Source organism: Daphnia pulicaria, chromosome 7, assembly GCF_021234035.1.
Source record: "Daphnia pulicaria isolate SC F1-1A chromosome 7, SC_F0-13Bv2, whole genome shotgun sequence".
NCBI lineage: Eukaryota > Metazoa > Arthropoda > Branchiopoda > Diplostraca > Daphniidae > Daphnia > Daphnia pulicaria.
Genome location: NC_060919.1, coordinates 4,013,078 through 4,027,378, shown reverse-complemented (window position 1 = coordinate 4,027,378; position 14,301 = coordinate 4,013,078). Strand labels below are relative to the sequence as shown.

The 14,301-nt window shown below is 42.2% G+C and overlaps 1 protein-coding gene across 4 annotated transcripts; it reads left to right on the top strand.

The window, feature by feature from the left end:
* Positions 1-238: 238 nt before the first annotated feature.
* Positions 239-14,165, top strand: LOC124349359 (protein furry-like). 4 transcript variants are annotated; one of them, XM_046799862.1, is made up of 51 exons: positions 239-445; positions 526-570; positions 635-784; positions 850-1,082; positions 1,144-1,334; positions 1,400-1,588; positions 1,651-1,858; positions 1,916-2,053; positions 2,119-2,353; positions 2,422-2,600; positions 2,670-2,894; positions 2,968-3,111; positions 3,168-3,396; positions 3,460-3,617; positions 3,689-3,821; positions 3,887-4,051; positions 4,115-4,307; positions 4,376-4,552; positions 4,612-4,782; positions 4,845-4,994; positions 5,059-5,222; positions 5,288-5,562; positions 5,627-5,884; positions 5,951-6,152; positions 6,226-6,435; positions 6,496-6,704; positions 6,770-7,383; positions 7,454-7,662; positions 7,729-7,999; positions 8,069-8,209; positions 8,281-8,350; positions 8,410-8,800; positions 8,867-8,964; positions 9,042-9,215; positions 9,276-9,545; positions 9,615-9,782; positions 9,861-10,004; positions 10,080-10,248; positions 10,310-10,560; positions 10,637-10,711; positions 10,973-11,005; positions 11,499-11,801; positions 11,870-12,051; positions 12,119-12,365; positions 12,445-12,552; positions 12,641-12,808; positions 12,881-13,069; positions 13,140-13,369; positions 13,435-13,532; positions 13,616-13,770; positions 14,000-14,165. In XM_046799862.1, exons 1-51 carry the CDS (start codon positions 397-399, stop codon positions 14,099-14,101), a joined length of 9,540 nt encoding a protein of 3,179 aa, XP_046655818.1. In that variant the 5' UTR covers positions 239-396; the 3' UTR covers positions 14,102-14,165. The 4 variants fall into 4 exon arrangements, with proteins under 4 accessions (XP_046655818.1, XP_046655817.1, XP_046655819.1 ...); XM_046799861.1 differs by having other exon boundaries at positions 9,039-9,215; XM_046799863.1 differs by lacking the exon at positions 10,973-11,005 and having other exon boundaries at positions 9,039-9,215.
* Positions 14,166-14,301: the final 136 nt, after the last annotated feature.

Genomic DNA, 14,301 nt, shown 5'->3' with positions numbered 1-14,301 from the left:
TGCTAATACCACTGAACACTAATGACAGCAGTGGTGCTGCCTTGAGAACTATTTTGAATTTCTTATTTGAAACTAGGCTAGCCAATCTCATATTTCTTGTGAATTAGTAATGACAGAGCTGGTAATGATGATGCATTTTTTTATTTAAAAAAAGAATCTGAAGGTCGTTTCCCGCAATGCGCGACTATATTTCATTTGGGACAGTTATTACGTCGTGCCATAGGTGGCGCTGTAGTCGATTATGGGTCTCAAAACAGTCGACGAGAAAAAGTCGATGGTTATTTGCAATTCGTTGTTTAATCAGAAAGCCACAAATCGTTTTTATCTAATAGAACTTGTTTAATTTGGATTTATTTGATGTATCGTTTCGAAGAATTTGTTGCTGCCTGATTGACGATGGCGGAAATTCTGAGTATTCGTGATCTACCGGATGACAACTCGCTGAGTAAGTTTCGACTTCAGTTACGTTACATTGGTTATTAAATAGCTTTCTATCACTATTTTTCTTTTCTTTTCTTATTTAAGGTGTTGCAGCAGAGTCTAGCCTAACCAATTCACAATCAATTAAAGGTAAATATTTCAGCCATTAATCCAGGTCTGTCTTCTTACTCAAACCATTTGATACCCTCTTTAGATGATGTTAGTCCAACGTTTGAAGTTCCCAAGGTGGTTGAAATCGTTTCCAATGGTGATAAGCTGGAATCAGATAGGCCTATTGGAGAAAGGCAGAGTCCTGATGGGCAAGAAGAAGAATCAGATTCCAATATTACTGTGAAAGCACTTGGTTTGTGACAATATTGATTTAAAAACAAATAACACAATTATTATTGATAAATTCATTGTTTTCAGACGAACAATCTCCAACATCTGGAGATGGTCAAGGAGAAGATGTGATGAGAGATGTCATTCCCAGTAGCAATATTTTACCATGGTATGCAAGGAAAGAAAGATCAATACATACCCCTACCAGTGTCCAAGTAGAAACATCGTTAAAGCCAGGAGAATATGTCATGAGAAATTTGTTTGCTGAATTTGTCATTCAAGCAGACAAGAAAATTACTAGTGTGATGGCTGAAGCATTTGTAAGTTATATTCATAGCAAATTATTTTTGTATACTGAATCTGTTTTATCTATTGTTCCAGGATCGTTCGTTGTCAAAATCATTACAAAGAGGAGAAGATGCCCAGTTCGATCAATTACTCAGTTCCTTTGGATCGGTAGCAGAACATTGTCTCCCCTCCCTTTTGCGGACATTGTTTGCTTGGTTTGAGAGACAAGGCATTGAGTGGATGCCTGGTAATGAACACAAGCAAAAAGGAGATACTAAGCGAAGGCAAGTTGAAAATTTATTAGGCTTTGTGAAGTAAAAGACTTATTTTGTTTTATTACGTATTTCAGTAATGCATCTGAGATTTTCGCGTTATCAGAAGAGGAATACATAATGGAACGCAGAGATCTTGCAGTGCAATTCATTCTGTGTCTTGTCCTGATTGAAGTTTTGAAACAACTGCCAGTCCATCCAGGACATGAAGATCTCGTCAACTACATTGAAAATTTGGCTTTCAAAAACTTCAAATATCGCGATGGGTATTATTATAAAATAATGTGAGAGTGGAACGCCTAATAATTTTTTTCAATGTTTTCTACAGCGTACAGAATAGTCCAAATGCAGCAAACATGTTGGTTATTGCTGACCTCTATGCTGAAGTTATTGGAGTATTGGCACAGTCTCGCTTTCACTCGGTCCGCAAGCGATTCGTGTCTGAACTTAAAGAACTCAGATCCAGGGAGCCTTCTCCTGCTACAACTCAAGCCATTATCTCACTCTTGATGGGCATGAAATTCTTCCGAGTCAAGGTATATTGAATGCGAAATCATAAAGAAATGAAAAATCTTAGATTTTCGCCTTTGCAGATGGTGCCAATTGAAGAATTTGAAGCTTCTTTCCAATTTATGCAAGAATGCGCTCACTACTTTTTAGAAGTAAAAGATAAAGACATAAAGCACAGTCTTGCCGGACTGTTTGTTGAGATTCTTGTCCCGGTTGCTGCCGTAAGAAATAGATTATAATGTCCGTTTACCATAAACTTAGCTAATCTAGCCTAATTGGATTTTAGACTGTCAAGCACGAGGTAAACGTCCCGTGTTTGAAGAATTTTGTCGAAATGCTTTATCCTCCGACGATCGATTTAGCCACGAAAAACAAACATCGCTTGGCACTGTTTCCTCTGGTCACATGTTTACTATGTGTGGGCCAGAAAATGTTTTTCCTGTCTAATTGGCATTGCTTTTTAGCTATGTGCTTAAATCATTTGAAGAATCGAGACCCTCAGTTTTCACGTGTTGCTCTCGGTATGCTTGACCACTGTTCAATTAAGTTTTGCTACTAAGTTTTTTAATTGTCTCCCATTTTATGACAGAATCTTTATATCGCCTGCTTTGGGTCTACATGATAAGGATAAAATGCGAGAGCAATAGCGCTACGCTTTCACGTCTTCTCAGCATCGTGAATTCCCTATTTCCCAAGGGCTCAAAATCGGTTGTCCCTCGGGATACACCTCTTAATATTTTCGTCAAAATCATCCAGTTTATCGCTCAGGTACGATATCTTGTACTCAAACCTCATTATGAAAGGTAATCTTGATAAATTTAATTTAATTCCTTTCAGGAACGTCTTGACTTTGCTATGAGAGAGATCGTCTTCGATTTGCTTTCCGTGGCTAGACCCGTCAAGATTATCTTGACACCGGAAAGGATGAATATTGGTCTTCGAGCCTTTTTGGTTATTGCGGATAGCTTGCAAAAGAAAGAAGGCGAGCCGCCTATGCCAAGGACGGTGGGAGCTCTTCCCTCCGGCAGTACCATGCGTGTCAAAAAAACTTACTTGAGCAAAGTGGGTTAATTTATACATTTATGTTTTGCAATATGTTTAATTCTATATTTTCCAATGTTACGTACAATTATAGATGTTAACCGAAGATGCTGCACGAAGTATTGGAATGAGCGCGTATTATCCGTACATGAGGAAAGTGCTGAATGGTATCCTACGAGCGTTAGATGGTCAGTTCGGTCGCCCCTTGATCATGACGAATCTGCAAAACACTAACAAGGTAAATTCATCATTGCGGGGAAGAGAAGGAATGTTTTAATTTTCGGTAATTAATAGGAACCCGATGAAATGATGAGCGGAGAGCGGAAACCTAAAATTGATTTGTTCCGAACATGCGTAGCGGCCATGCCACGTTTGATTCCCGATGGAATGTCTCGAAGTGAATTAGTCGAATTACTTTCGCGAATCACACTCCACATGGATGAAGAACTTCGTACTCTTGCCTTCCAGTGCTTGCAGAACATCGTCGTTGACTTTCCCGTGTGGCGAGAAGATGTTCTCTATGGTAAATTAAAATAAAGAAATTATTTCGCTGCCATTTTCTAATCCGTGTCTTGTGGCTCCTTAGGATACATCCAGTTTATCGTAAAAGAAGTCCCGGATACATCGCCGCAATTACTAGACAATGTGCTCCGAATCCTATTGCAGCTTCTTAGCACTTGGCGGAATGGCGTAATTACTGCAACACATCGCTCCCCTCAAGAAGAACCTCCCAGTACCATTTCGGTAACGTTTTCCCCACTCAAAATAATTATCCAGATTAAGAATTTAATTGTTTGAATTAAAAAAAAAAATAGAAATTGGAAACTGCCAGTGCATTACGTGCTGCGGAAGGTCTGGCATTAGTAATGCTGTGTCAGTGCCGTCTACCACCTCGACGAGTTTCGGCTCTGATTTTGAAAGAAGTTAAGCTGCTGTTGAAAGCCTTTGGTAAGTTTCTGTTGCATGACATAAGCCTTCTTCAAAACCGCCATTATTCCCTTGATTCTTTACAGGATTGACGAGTCGAGATGAAGAACCCGTGCTCGATGTAATGGATAGCTGCTGTGCTGCCGTCTTGGATAAATGGAGTCATTTATTGCCGTCGTCGGAGAGAGCAGCACTGCAAAATGTGGATTTGCAATGGTTGTCGGAGCGTTCATCTCCCGTGTGGACTTCAGGTCTGTTAGGATCAGGCTATTTGTTCTATGTTATCAGGCGCTGATTGTTTTCCCCCTATCTAGGAGTGATCGATGATAGTGCCAACAAAGGAAGTGTTGCGGCCAATAGTGTCAGTGGCGTAGATGTCTGGTCATCATGCTTGTGTTCATTCCTGGAGAAAAATCGGGTGACTTCGCACTGCCTTTCAGCTACAGCCAATGCATGGACCATCGTCTTCACTCGTCTGAATTCGTTGTATATTGTGGTTGATCCAACGTAAGTTCACTCTCTCCATTTTGGTGCTTGTTTTTTTTTTTTAAATTAATTGAGACGTGTTTATGCAGTCCCGTCTCGGATAACCGTGCTTCACTCCTAAGAAGCGCAGCCACTGTTAAACGCCCTGTTAACGAACGCGATGTCTATCTTCACCTTTGGAAGAATTACGTGGCTTTTGCATGTCGAGTGGTGCCTCCCTCCACAAACCCTGTTCTACGTTGCGCCTCGCCCGACATTAGCTTAAGGTATTCAATTCCAGTTCATTAAATTGCACGAACCTTTAATTAATTCCTGTGACTCGCAGTTCGTCTCCCGACGGAATGTCTACGGACAGGAGTGAAGTCCGCAGCTCGGGCGGAACTGTCTCACCTTCTTCGCTGTACAAATTGATTGTGCCGTTGATACGATGTGAAGTGTCAGATATGCGCAGCACTGTTGTCAATGCTTTGGGGATGATTAATCACGCAGCCAACAGGTATTATTTCTTTCGCATTATTTCCTAATCCACCGATCTTCCTACATAATTCATTTCAATAGGGATTTGATGGAAGAGCTTGTCCTTTATATCCGCGAAGCCCTTGACCGCAAACAAGGCAATGTTAGACGACAGCGTAGACGAGACGCCCTTCGACTACAGTTGGTCCGAATTTTTCAACTAATTGCCAATCGGGGAACCTTTGGAATGAGGTAAGAAAATAATACGATTTTTTCTATATTTTGGCTATTGTTTCTAACTTTCGAAATTGTTTAGTTACGTGAATGGAGAAGGAAATCCTCTTCACCCAGTTGTAATTGAATTCTTGGACGGAATGAGGCAATGCCTGGAATTGGATACGGACCGTGATTCTGTGGCAGGCCGGGAAGTTCGCTCTTGTTTCGCTCTATTCGTCACCAATTTGATTGATTGCTTCCCTCGTAAGTTTCCGTTAATTTCTATTATCTATTTAAAAAATACCTTCATCTCACTTTTGAATATGTAGTCGATTTGCGCCCCAGTCTGTTGAAGCGCGATCTGCGACAGCAGCTTTTTATTCTATTTGCGGGATGGAGCGGCAAATTTGGTCGGCCTTTTGGCTTTAATTCATCCAGTGCTGCCAAAGAGCAGGAGCCTACCGAGCTTGAATTGACGGCTGTAGAGGCCATGAGTTCCGTTTTGTGTTGCGGCCCATGCTTTAATCGTCAGGGTTTAACAGAAGACAACCACAGCGATGTGTACTCTTGGTTGGACATTCTTTTAGCTTCTAAAAACGACAAGGTAATCCCAGTCTGCTAACTCCATGCTTACTTGAATTTTATTAACTGTGATGCTGTTCTCGCAGGTTTATGGGTTAGCCCAGGAGACAGTTGTGCTTCTGCTCGAGTTTAATCCGGATATAAGTCCCTTGTTAGACTGGGTAGTCGACCGGTGCTATACCGGAAACGCCCAAGTGGCCGATGGTTGCTTTCTAGCTTTAGCTACCATATTTAGTGCTAGGGAGTATCCCTGTGACCATTACACGGCTATTATCAACGTCACGCTAATGTCGACTGGCTGCCCTCGAACAATTATTCACGAAGTGGCACTGCAACTTTTACAGGTAATTCAACAAATAATGTTGTTTCTGTGGGCTGGATTATCGACCGCTTTATTTGATTTATTTAAGGTGCTGGATGCCAGATTTTTTGGAAGTGGTCCATCGCTTCCTTTGGCTTTTGGTGATTTAGATAGCGAAGCAACTGAGCGAGCTGAAGGGGGTATTAGCACACTAGACGCTCTATTGGCAACCACCTACTCTCGGTCGCAGATATATCTCTCCCGTCAATTGGCTCAGCTCCATCCGGAGTTGACTATGCCGATGTTTTCAGGTATTTCAGCCAGAACAAATACTGATGTATTTTTCGATGCCAGTGCCATTTCAACTTTATGCTATTATTATAGAAATAACTCATCGGCTTCAGACAGCTCGACCGACTGTTAGACAGCTTCTTTTTCGTTATCTACTTCCTTGGTTGTGTAACATGGAACTTGTCGATCCTAATCTTCCACCAATGAGTAGCGGATACAACTATCCAACTTATTGTGCCGATTTGGGAAGATCGGTCCCTGGGGCAGCCCCTAATAACATGGCGGGAGATGCAAATGACACAGGTTTTTGCTGATAAAAATTCTTTTGTTTTTTATGTTCTAATAGTTAAAACTACACTATAGGTCATCGTGAAGGTTGGGGATCAGCCGAAGCAACTGAAATGGTGTTGAATAATCTATTCTACGTAACAGTCAAGTTTGGAGACGACCACCCCAAAGAATTAGAGGATGTTTGGGCGGAGTTGTGCACGTGTTGGCCTACCAATCTGCGAGTCATCCTGCGCTATCTGTTTATCGTGACGGGCATGGCGCCCGCAGAACTTCTTCCATACGTACGAATTAATTATGGTGTTGTGATTTGAAAAAAAGTTTGTGTAAACATTTTTTAAATTGGTAGGCTAAACGGGTGGTGATTTACTTGGGACGCGCCCGGCCTGAGCGCCTTCTGGATGAACTTATCAACGAATTGCAAACTATCGAGACGATGTCTTGCCTTATTGAACGAACAGAGACGCCGCCCTTTTTCCGTGTCACCAGCTTGCGGAAGACTTCATCTCATTGGGGCGAGTCTGGAACGGAGCCAGCTGCGCCCAGTGGATCCAGCGGAGGTCAGATCAACCGCCCCGAGGACGCCTCTCTCGGTATCGGTGGACTGAATGTTGAAAAAGGCACGATTCACACCAAACGTCACAGCAGCGAGGATCCTGGGATGCTTACACTAAGTGCTGCCGCAGTAGTGGCTGGTAGTGTTTGCAATTCCACGATTCCAGCCGTGAGCAAAGTGTGCTCCTCTCCTCGCCTGGACCGCTCTCGTTCACACAACGATGCTGATACAATTAACGTGACGAAGAAAGTGGTCTTGGAAGAACATCCTTCTACCATCAATCCAACCAACAACGATTACGAAGCATCTCAGCCGCATCCTCTACCCATGCCAGAGTATGGAGGTTATTTTGCGCCATTAACAGAGTTTCTGCCCAACAGTTCGCAACCAGTTAATGGATTTCATCGGTAAGATTCTATTGCCTCATTTAATCCAATCTAAAATAAATCGTTTAATCAATCTTTTTCTTAAATTCAGATGCAATTTGGCCGTCATGTTTTTAGTCGATTTGGTGGTGGAAGGTATGGAGCAAGGAAGTGAGGTTGATTGGTCCGTCCACCTCCCACTCGTCTTGCACATGGCCATTCTGGGTTTGGATCACACTCGCCCGCTAGTCTCGGAACATTGCAAACAGTTGCTTCTAAATTTACTTCTGGTTTTGGCTGATCATGGAGATCATCTAACTGGTAAAATCTAAATCATGTGATTTTCTTGATGCATTTTTCTTTAACATATTCTTTACTCTGTATTAGTTGCCAAGGTTTTGCTACAAACCAGAACGGAACAACTGAAATACGGTCTGACTACTTCTACCTTGCCAGTTCAAAAACATAATTTCACGGAACCGGATTTGGAGTTTGATAGCTATCTTCACGCTCCGTTCATGCAACTGGGAACGCCTACATGGTCGTCATCGGAAACTGGCGAAGACTTGTCGGGTGATGACGATGATAGTACAGAGATGCCAGCCACAGTAGCGCTGTCGGACGTCATCAAATCGTTGGTCTACTTCATTTCATCCAGGTATGAGTAGGAGATATTTCAAGATTATTTTGACACTTTTTGTGATATCACGTTACCTTATAATTATAGACCTGGTCAACCTCTATGGAGCTACGAAGACATTACATCCAAAGTCTGGAGCGTTCGTAGCGCCGAACAGCTGGATGTGTTTGTCCAGCACATCTGTCGCGTTTTCAGTGAATCTTTGCCTCATAGTCACTTAGAAGAAAGGTGAAATTGAGATTTCAATTATACTTAGTAATCTAACATCGTTAACCATATTTAAATTTACTTTGATTTAGGTGGGCTCAAGTTGCCCTTCATCTGGCATTGTCTTCGCCTTCCAGACATTATGCTGGGCGTTCTCTTCAAGTATGTTTTCAAATATTTGAAATGCTTCAAAAATACCTGAAATGCTTATTTTCTGGCAGATCTTCCGAGGATTGCGAGTACCGATAACATCGCGAATGCTTACCGATATTCTTTCTCGTCTGGTTGAAACCGCTGCCGAACAGGGTGAAGACATGCAAGGTTACGTGACTGAGCTGGTGTTGACACTCGAGGCATCCGTCGAGTCTTTAGAAACGGATTTCCGACCGATGGATGTTGCGCGCGACATTTTCAAATCGACTCCTAATCTAAACAATAAAGAATGTGGTAGTCCATTCCTGGAAAGAGTGTCGGGTGCTAATCTGACACGTCGACATGCTTTTTACGGACGAACCCATCTCAGTGCTGGAAACGCTCCGTACAGTCACATTCGATCTACCAGTTACACGGCAGCCTGCGGAGACAGAAAAGCTGGTAATAATGACCTCAAAGGTAGATAATATTCCATAAATATTTTGGTTTTATTCTTTTTTACATCTTTTATCTGCTTCTAACTAGATCAAATGCGAGGCAGAAGCAGCAGTGGAAATGCAAACGGGGTGACTCTGTTCGCTGGCTCAAGTCTATCCCGTTCACGATCGGCCCAGTCCTTGAAGGTAGAGTTTTAAAACAGAAATGTATTTTTGAATTATTGATGTATTGATGATTATAATATCGCTCTTGTCTACAGCAGGCACTAGAGACGGGGCTTGTACAGGATGACAAGTTGGCCATTCTCGCCCAGTTATTCTGGATCGCCGTTTGCTTGTTGGAATCTGATTACGAGCACGAGTTTCTTTTGGCTCTGCGATTGCTTGAACGTGTCCTCCACCGATTACCACTCGACCGTCCTGACTGTCGTGATAGGGTATTATTGGTTTTTATTTGAATGTCAAAAGCTTTGATGATTGACCGGTTTACATTACAGGTGGAGAAGATGTTGCCTCAACTCAAGTGGAATAATTTCACCGGCGTCCACGCTATTGTTCTCAAAGGTTGCACTAGCCCCAATGTTTCGACCTACGAATCGACTCTGTCGTTGTTGAGCCAATTCACTCCCTTTTTGGAGATCGCCCTGATGGACCCCAGTATTGGCTCCGCTTTCGCCATCAACGTTATGGCTCTTTTACCGTACATGGTGGCCAATTATGAAGACGCTACACCACTTTGCATCCGCAGCGCAGAAAATATTGCTCACGTAACTACACTCGCTTTCTAACTGTTTCCCATGTAACATACGACTACGATTCATTTCATAATATTATAGGTAAGCACGGAAAAGGGCAAAAAGATGGAAAATCTAGCCACGGTAATGACGCTTTACAGTCGCCGCACGTTCAGCAAGGAGAGTTTCCAATGGACCAAGTGCGTCGTTAAATACTTGCACGATTCGTACGGTTATCTGACTTTGCCTATGGTCACGTTTCTAGTTGAGGTACGATTCCTCTGCAAGTTTTTTTTGCATATTCATATCACGCATTGGAATTTATTCACTAATCGGATTCCCTTTCAGGTTTTGGAACGCGGGCCAAATAGCATGCAAGGAGCTGTGCTAAGTATCTTGCACTGTCTGCTCCATTACGTCGACTTTAATTTGTCTTCCAACGCTCAACAGGTCAACGCCGACCTACTACGAGTTATTGCCAAGTATATTGAGGTAATGGTTTTAGTATACATGCGCGTTGCTTTGCCAGTAATCATCATGTGTGTGTTTTTTTTTTTTAATAACTAGGGCGCACACTGGAAAGAAGCCCTTAAAATACTGAAGTTGGCTGTTACCCGCTCCTCCTCACTTGTGGCCCCACCGTCATCCGCTAGCGGCCCATCAAGTGGTTGGGGATCTGATTCCAATGCCTCTTCGTTCTCCGATTCGGAGTTGTTTGTTAAAAAGGAGCTTCCAGGTAAACAAATGAGCATATTTTCCCAAAATGTGATCGATAAACATATCATACTGTATGGCAGGACGCACCATGGAGTTCACATACGATCTGTCACAAACTCCAATCATTGGTCGACGACACGCCGGTCCTACTGCAGAGTCTTATCGACCAAAAGATCCATTCACATCCGCCAGTGAAGCTGATACCAAAGTTTCAGCCAGCAAAGAAGAGAAGGGAACGGGCAATGGCGCATCGTCTCCCCGACGCTCTGTCTCACTTTCATCTGCCGATTCTTCTTCCATCTCTGGCTGGAAGAGACCCTGGCTCTCACAAGTAATATTTAATAGATAACAACGTTATCACTAGAATGAATAATGATGTCGTACTTTTTGACGCGTTTTCAACACAGGCTCGTGTTCGCGAATCTCTAGTCAACTTGTTAACTGCATTCGGCCAACGAGTAGGCCTGCCCAAAAGCCCATCGGTAAGTTTCGATAAGTTGATATGGTTTCAGAGTTTTCCGATATACTTAGGAATGAAATGACCACGAGTTGATGTCGGGACCGATGCGAAAGAAGAGATGAAAAAGGAAATGTCGAATCATGAGAAACTCCCGCCATGTGTCTTCTTATACACAACAAAAACATTAACTTTCAAACTTTTATCATTTAACCCTTCGGGAACTTTTCATATTCATTTCATGGCTGTGGTTTCACCCTGTTCACACACCCTTCTCTATTTAAAGTGGGTCTTCTATGTGGACCATCATACGGGCAAGGTAATTTCTCCTCACCAACCGAAATTTAAACAAAAGAAAACCCTCAATTTTTTTTTTTTTTTTTTTAATTCAATCGGTCGCTTGTATGAATAACATCCTTTCATCGCGTTAACTAAACCTCCCATGGGTTCTTTATGAACATCTCACCTCTCACACACACAATCCTCGCCCTTGTGCTTCTAGCTTGGCTTTTTGTCTGATTTCCTTCACAACAGGGAAAATCTTCTTCCATTTCACCTTCGCACTTCATCGTCTCGCAACAGCTCGCTCACTGAGCTTCCATTATGGTCATTATTATGTAGTCACGCTTGGGATTGATTTTTTGCCGAATGAAAATCGAGCAAATATTCATCGCCGTCAAACTACCCCTTCGACAGCGTAGTAGTGCTCATCGCTCCGATCATTTCATTAACGCTCGTATCCTTGAATTTCAAGCTTGAGTTTCCAAGAATAATTATTTCATTTTTCTCTCAACTATGAATTCGCTTACTAGGTTATCTTCAGCCAAAGTTCGGAACTATTGGAAAGGCAGTCGAGCATGGCGTCGTCGATGGAAGAGGTATCCACGCAACAGGATCTATCGGGCGATTCCAAATTGGATGACTCCGTCACAACCGACCAACAGTTTGGCGTGTTCAAGGACTTTGACTTCCTCGAATACGAGTTGGAATCTCAGGAAGATGAAGGAATGGATCAATTTAATTGGGGAGTTCACCGACACTCTCTGTCTAGTTTGAACGCTGAAGGAGAGAAGGAGAACACTGCTCAAGCTACTCCAAGCCATTCGTCGAGAAAGGTTTGTGTTAACGTAATTGTTTCAAAAAAGAAAAGTAGGAATATTTGAATTTATTTATTTTTTCACAGGATCACGGTATCGAGGAGTCGTCTGACGATGATATGGGTTCAGTTTCACCGTTGGATGACATGGAAGCGGGATTGGGGCATAGTATAAATGAGTTCCCCAGCATGACCATCACACGGGACCTACCCTCATCATTGCCACTCGATCTCAATTCCAGTCACTCTGAAATCCATTCAGATTCTTCGTAAGTCCTGCATCGTTTATTGAAATGTTTAGTGAGTTTTAGTGAAATTTATCTTTACTCTTTGCAGACAAAGCGAGTGTAGTGAAGGTGATGGAGGTGACGTAACTCCCTGTAACCTTTCACCTTGTATTATCGGCCCCATGGCGTCCGTGACTCCCCCAAACTTTATGAGGGCAGAAGATACGGCGACTCAACCCCACAGCAGTTTGGAAGATATCGATCCCACTTGGAGAACTCATTTCCAAGTTCTTGTGTCAGAGGGTGGCCCATCTCAATTAGTTTCATCTCTTCATTATCTCCCGAAACTTTTCCGAGTAACATTTTACTTTCAATTCATAGATTATTTCGGTTTTCTACACGACTCTTTTCTTTTTATTGTTTCCGGCTATTCAGGATGTACGTGCTAAAGTGCTTTCAGCAACCCGAGAATGTTGTCATTATCTGCAAAATTCCCAGGGGAACGGAGCAGCTGTGTTGAGGCAGATATGCGCCAACTTTCAAGTAAGAAGATTTGAATTAATATTTATTGTTTATTATCATCTAGATCATTCTTGACAACAGCGTAATTATTATTATTATTTGTCTTCAGGCAACAGCCGATGTGGTGGCCACCCGTTGTGAGTGTCCGTTCATATTCTGCGAGAGCAGCCTCAACGACTGGGCTCACAGTCGCTATTGGAAGCGATTACGCTTTACTTTGATGGAATTTTACGAACACAGTGAAACGTGCACCGACAGGAGAGAGCATGCCTTGGAGGTAATCATTACGACACCCTTGCGTGGAATGCTGTTAAATGTTTAACTGTTTTCCATTGTTTTAAACTTTTAGTGTCTTGGCTTGGTGCAGTCAACATTGAAGCTTCAAATGATGGGGGAAACGTTCCCTGAGCAAACTCACGACGAACAACACTATGACCTATGTCGTTACCTGTATCGGCTCCACTTTCAAGTATTGCTTTTTATGGAGAACTCGGCCAAGTTGGTGAATGCGTTGCAGAATGTTGCCACAGCACACGAGGTATCTAAAATACAATCGGAAATGTATGTTAACTTTTGAAAATGTACGAAACTCTTTTGTGTCTATTCAGATGTTAGACATGTCATCAGACATTGGTCTGATACGTATGGGGCTGTATCAAGCCCTCGAAGAAATTGAACTAGATTCGTTGGATGGCAGCCAAGCCACTCCGACTGATATGTCATTGAATGATGCTTCCATTCAGGAGGAAATGAATATCAAAGAGCTGGAATACAATTTATTGGAACTCTTGATGAATAAGCGATTCGTCAAAGCTTTGCGCTTGACGCGGCAATATCGGTAATGGCTGTGACTTGTGCAAGTTTCAAATATAATTTAACAAAGTGGTTTTATATTTCCCGCAGTCAATGTTGGTCACACGATTACTTTGGAACGAGTGATGACGAAGAATTGGCGGCCATTATGCGAGTTTATGGACGATACATTGCCAGCAAGAAATCATGTAATATTTTATTATTAGATTTTTGTTTTCTGTTTTCTTGTTACGTACGTATTGTAATACTTAATCTTTTTGCAAATGCGCAGGCGCTATAATTGCCACTTGCCCCGACGAATCCTCTTTGGCTGACAGTAGTGGTGTCATAATGGATTTTAATATGCAGACGCAGTCGACGCTAAAAGCTCTAGAAAAATCGCTCATGATCATTTCGGATTCACGCAGCGACCGCTCCGATTACAGTGTCCGTAAAACTGAATGTTAAAAAATATGGTTTACTTCAACCGCTTGATCCAATCTCACGTCTTTTGTGATTTTTACCTTTCTCGTTTGTTTTTGTGTATTCTTTCGTTCAATATACGAGTCTATCCTAATGTTCGGCCCATCCGTCGCGCTTGCTGTCAGTGTCGTCTTTCTCGTAAAATTTAACTATTTTCTTGATTTGTTTTGGTAATGCAATATATTTAAAATAGGACCCGTTAAAGGGCCGTTCTTACCGAACTTACAAAGCGATGATCCGCGTTCTACGAGGAATTCGGACAAAAAACATCCGCCAAAAATCAACTTTCTTGTGACGAAGATGAGTTTTGCTCGTATACCTTGTTTGACTCGTTTTTAATTGTCGTAATAAAAAAACACGTTTTAGTTCCTATAAAAGTAGCGTTAACTCCCTACGGCTTGGTTTTTTAATTGGGCAAGAAAAATTATTTGTAGGGCAATTTGCTGGAGACAAGAGATATTTAGCCCAACAGAATACCAAGACAAAGACACATTT

Coding starts and splice junctions, on each gene's coding strand:
- LOC124349359 (XM_046799861.1), top strand. CDS start 397: ATGGCGGAAATTCTGAGTATTCGTGATCTACCGGATGACAACTCGCTG. Junction 4,052..4,114: donor ATCTCCCGTGTGGACTTCAG/GTCTGTTAGGAT, acceptor CCCCCTATCTAG/GAGTGATCGATGATAGTGCC. Junction 10,712..10,972: donor GCCTGCCCAAAAGCCCATCG/GTAAGTTTCGAT, acceptor CTCTATTTAAAG/TGGGTCTTCTATGTGGACCA.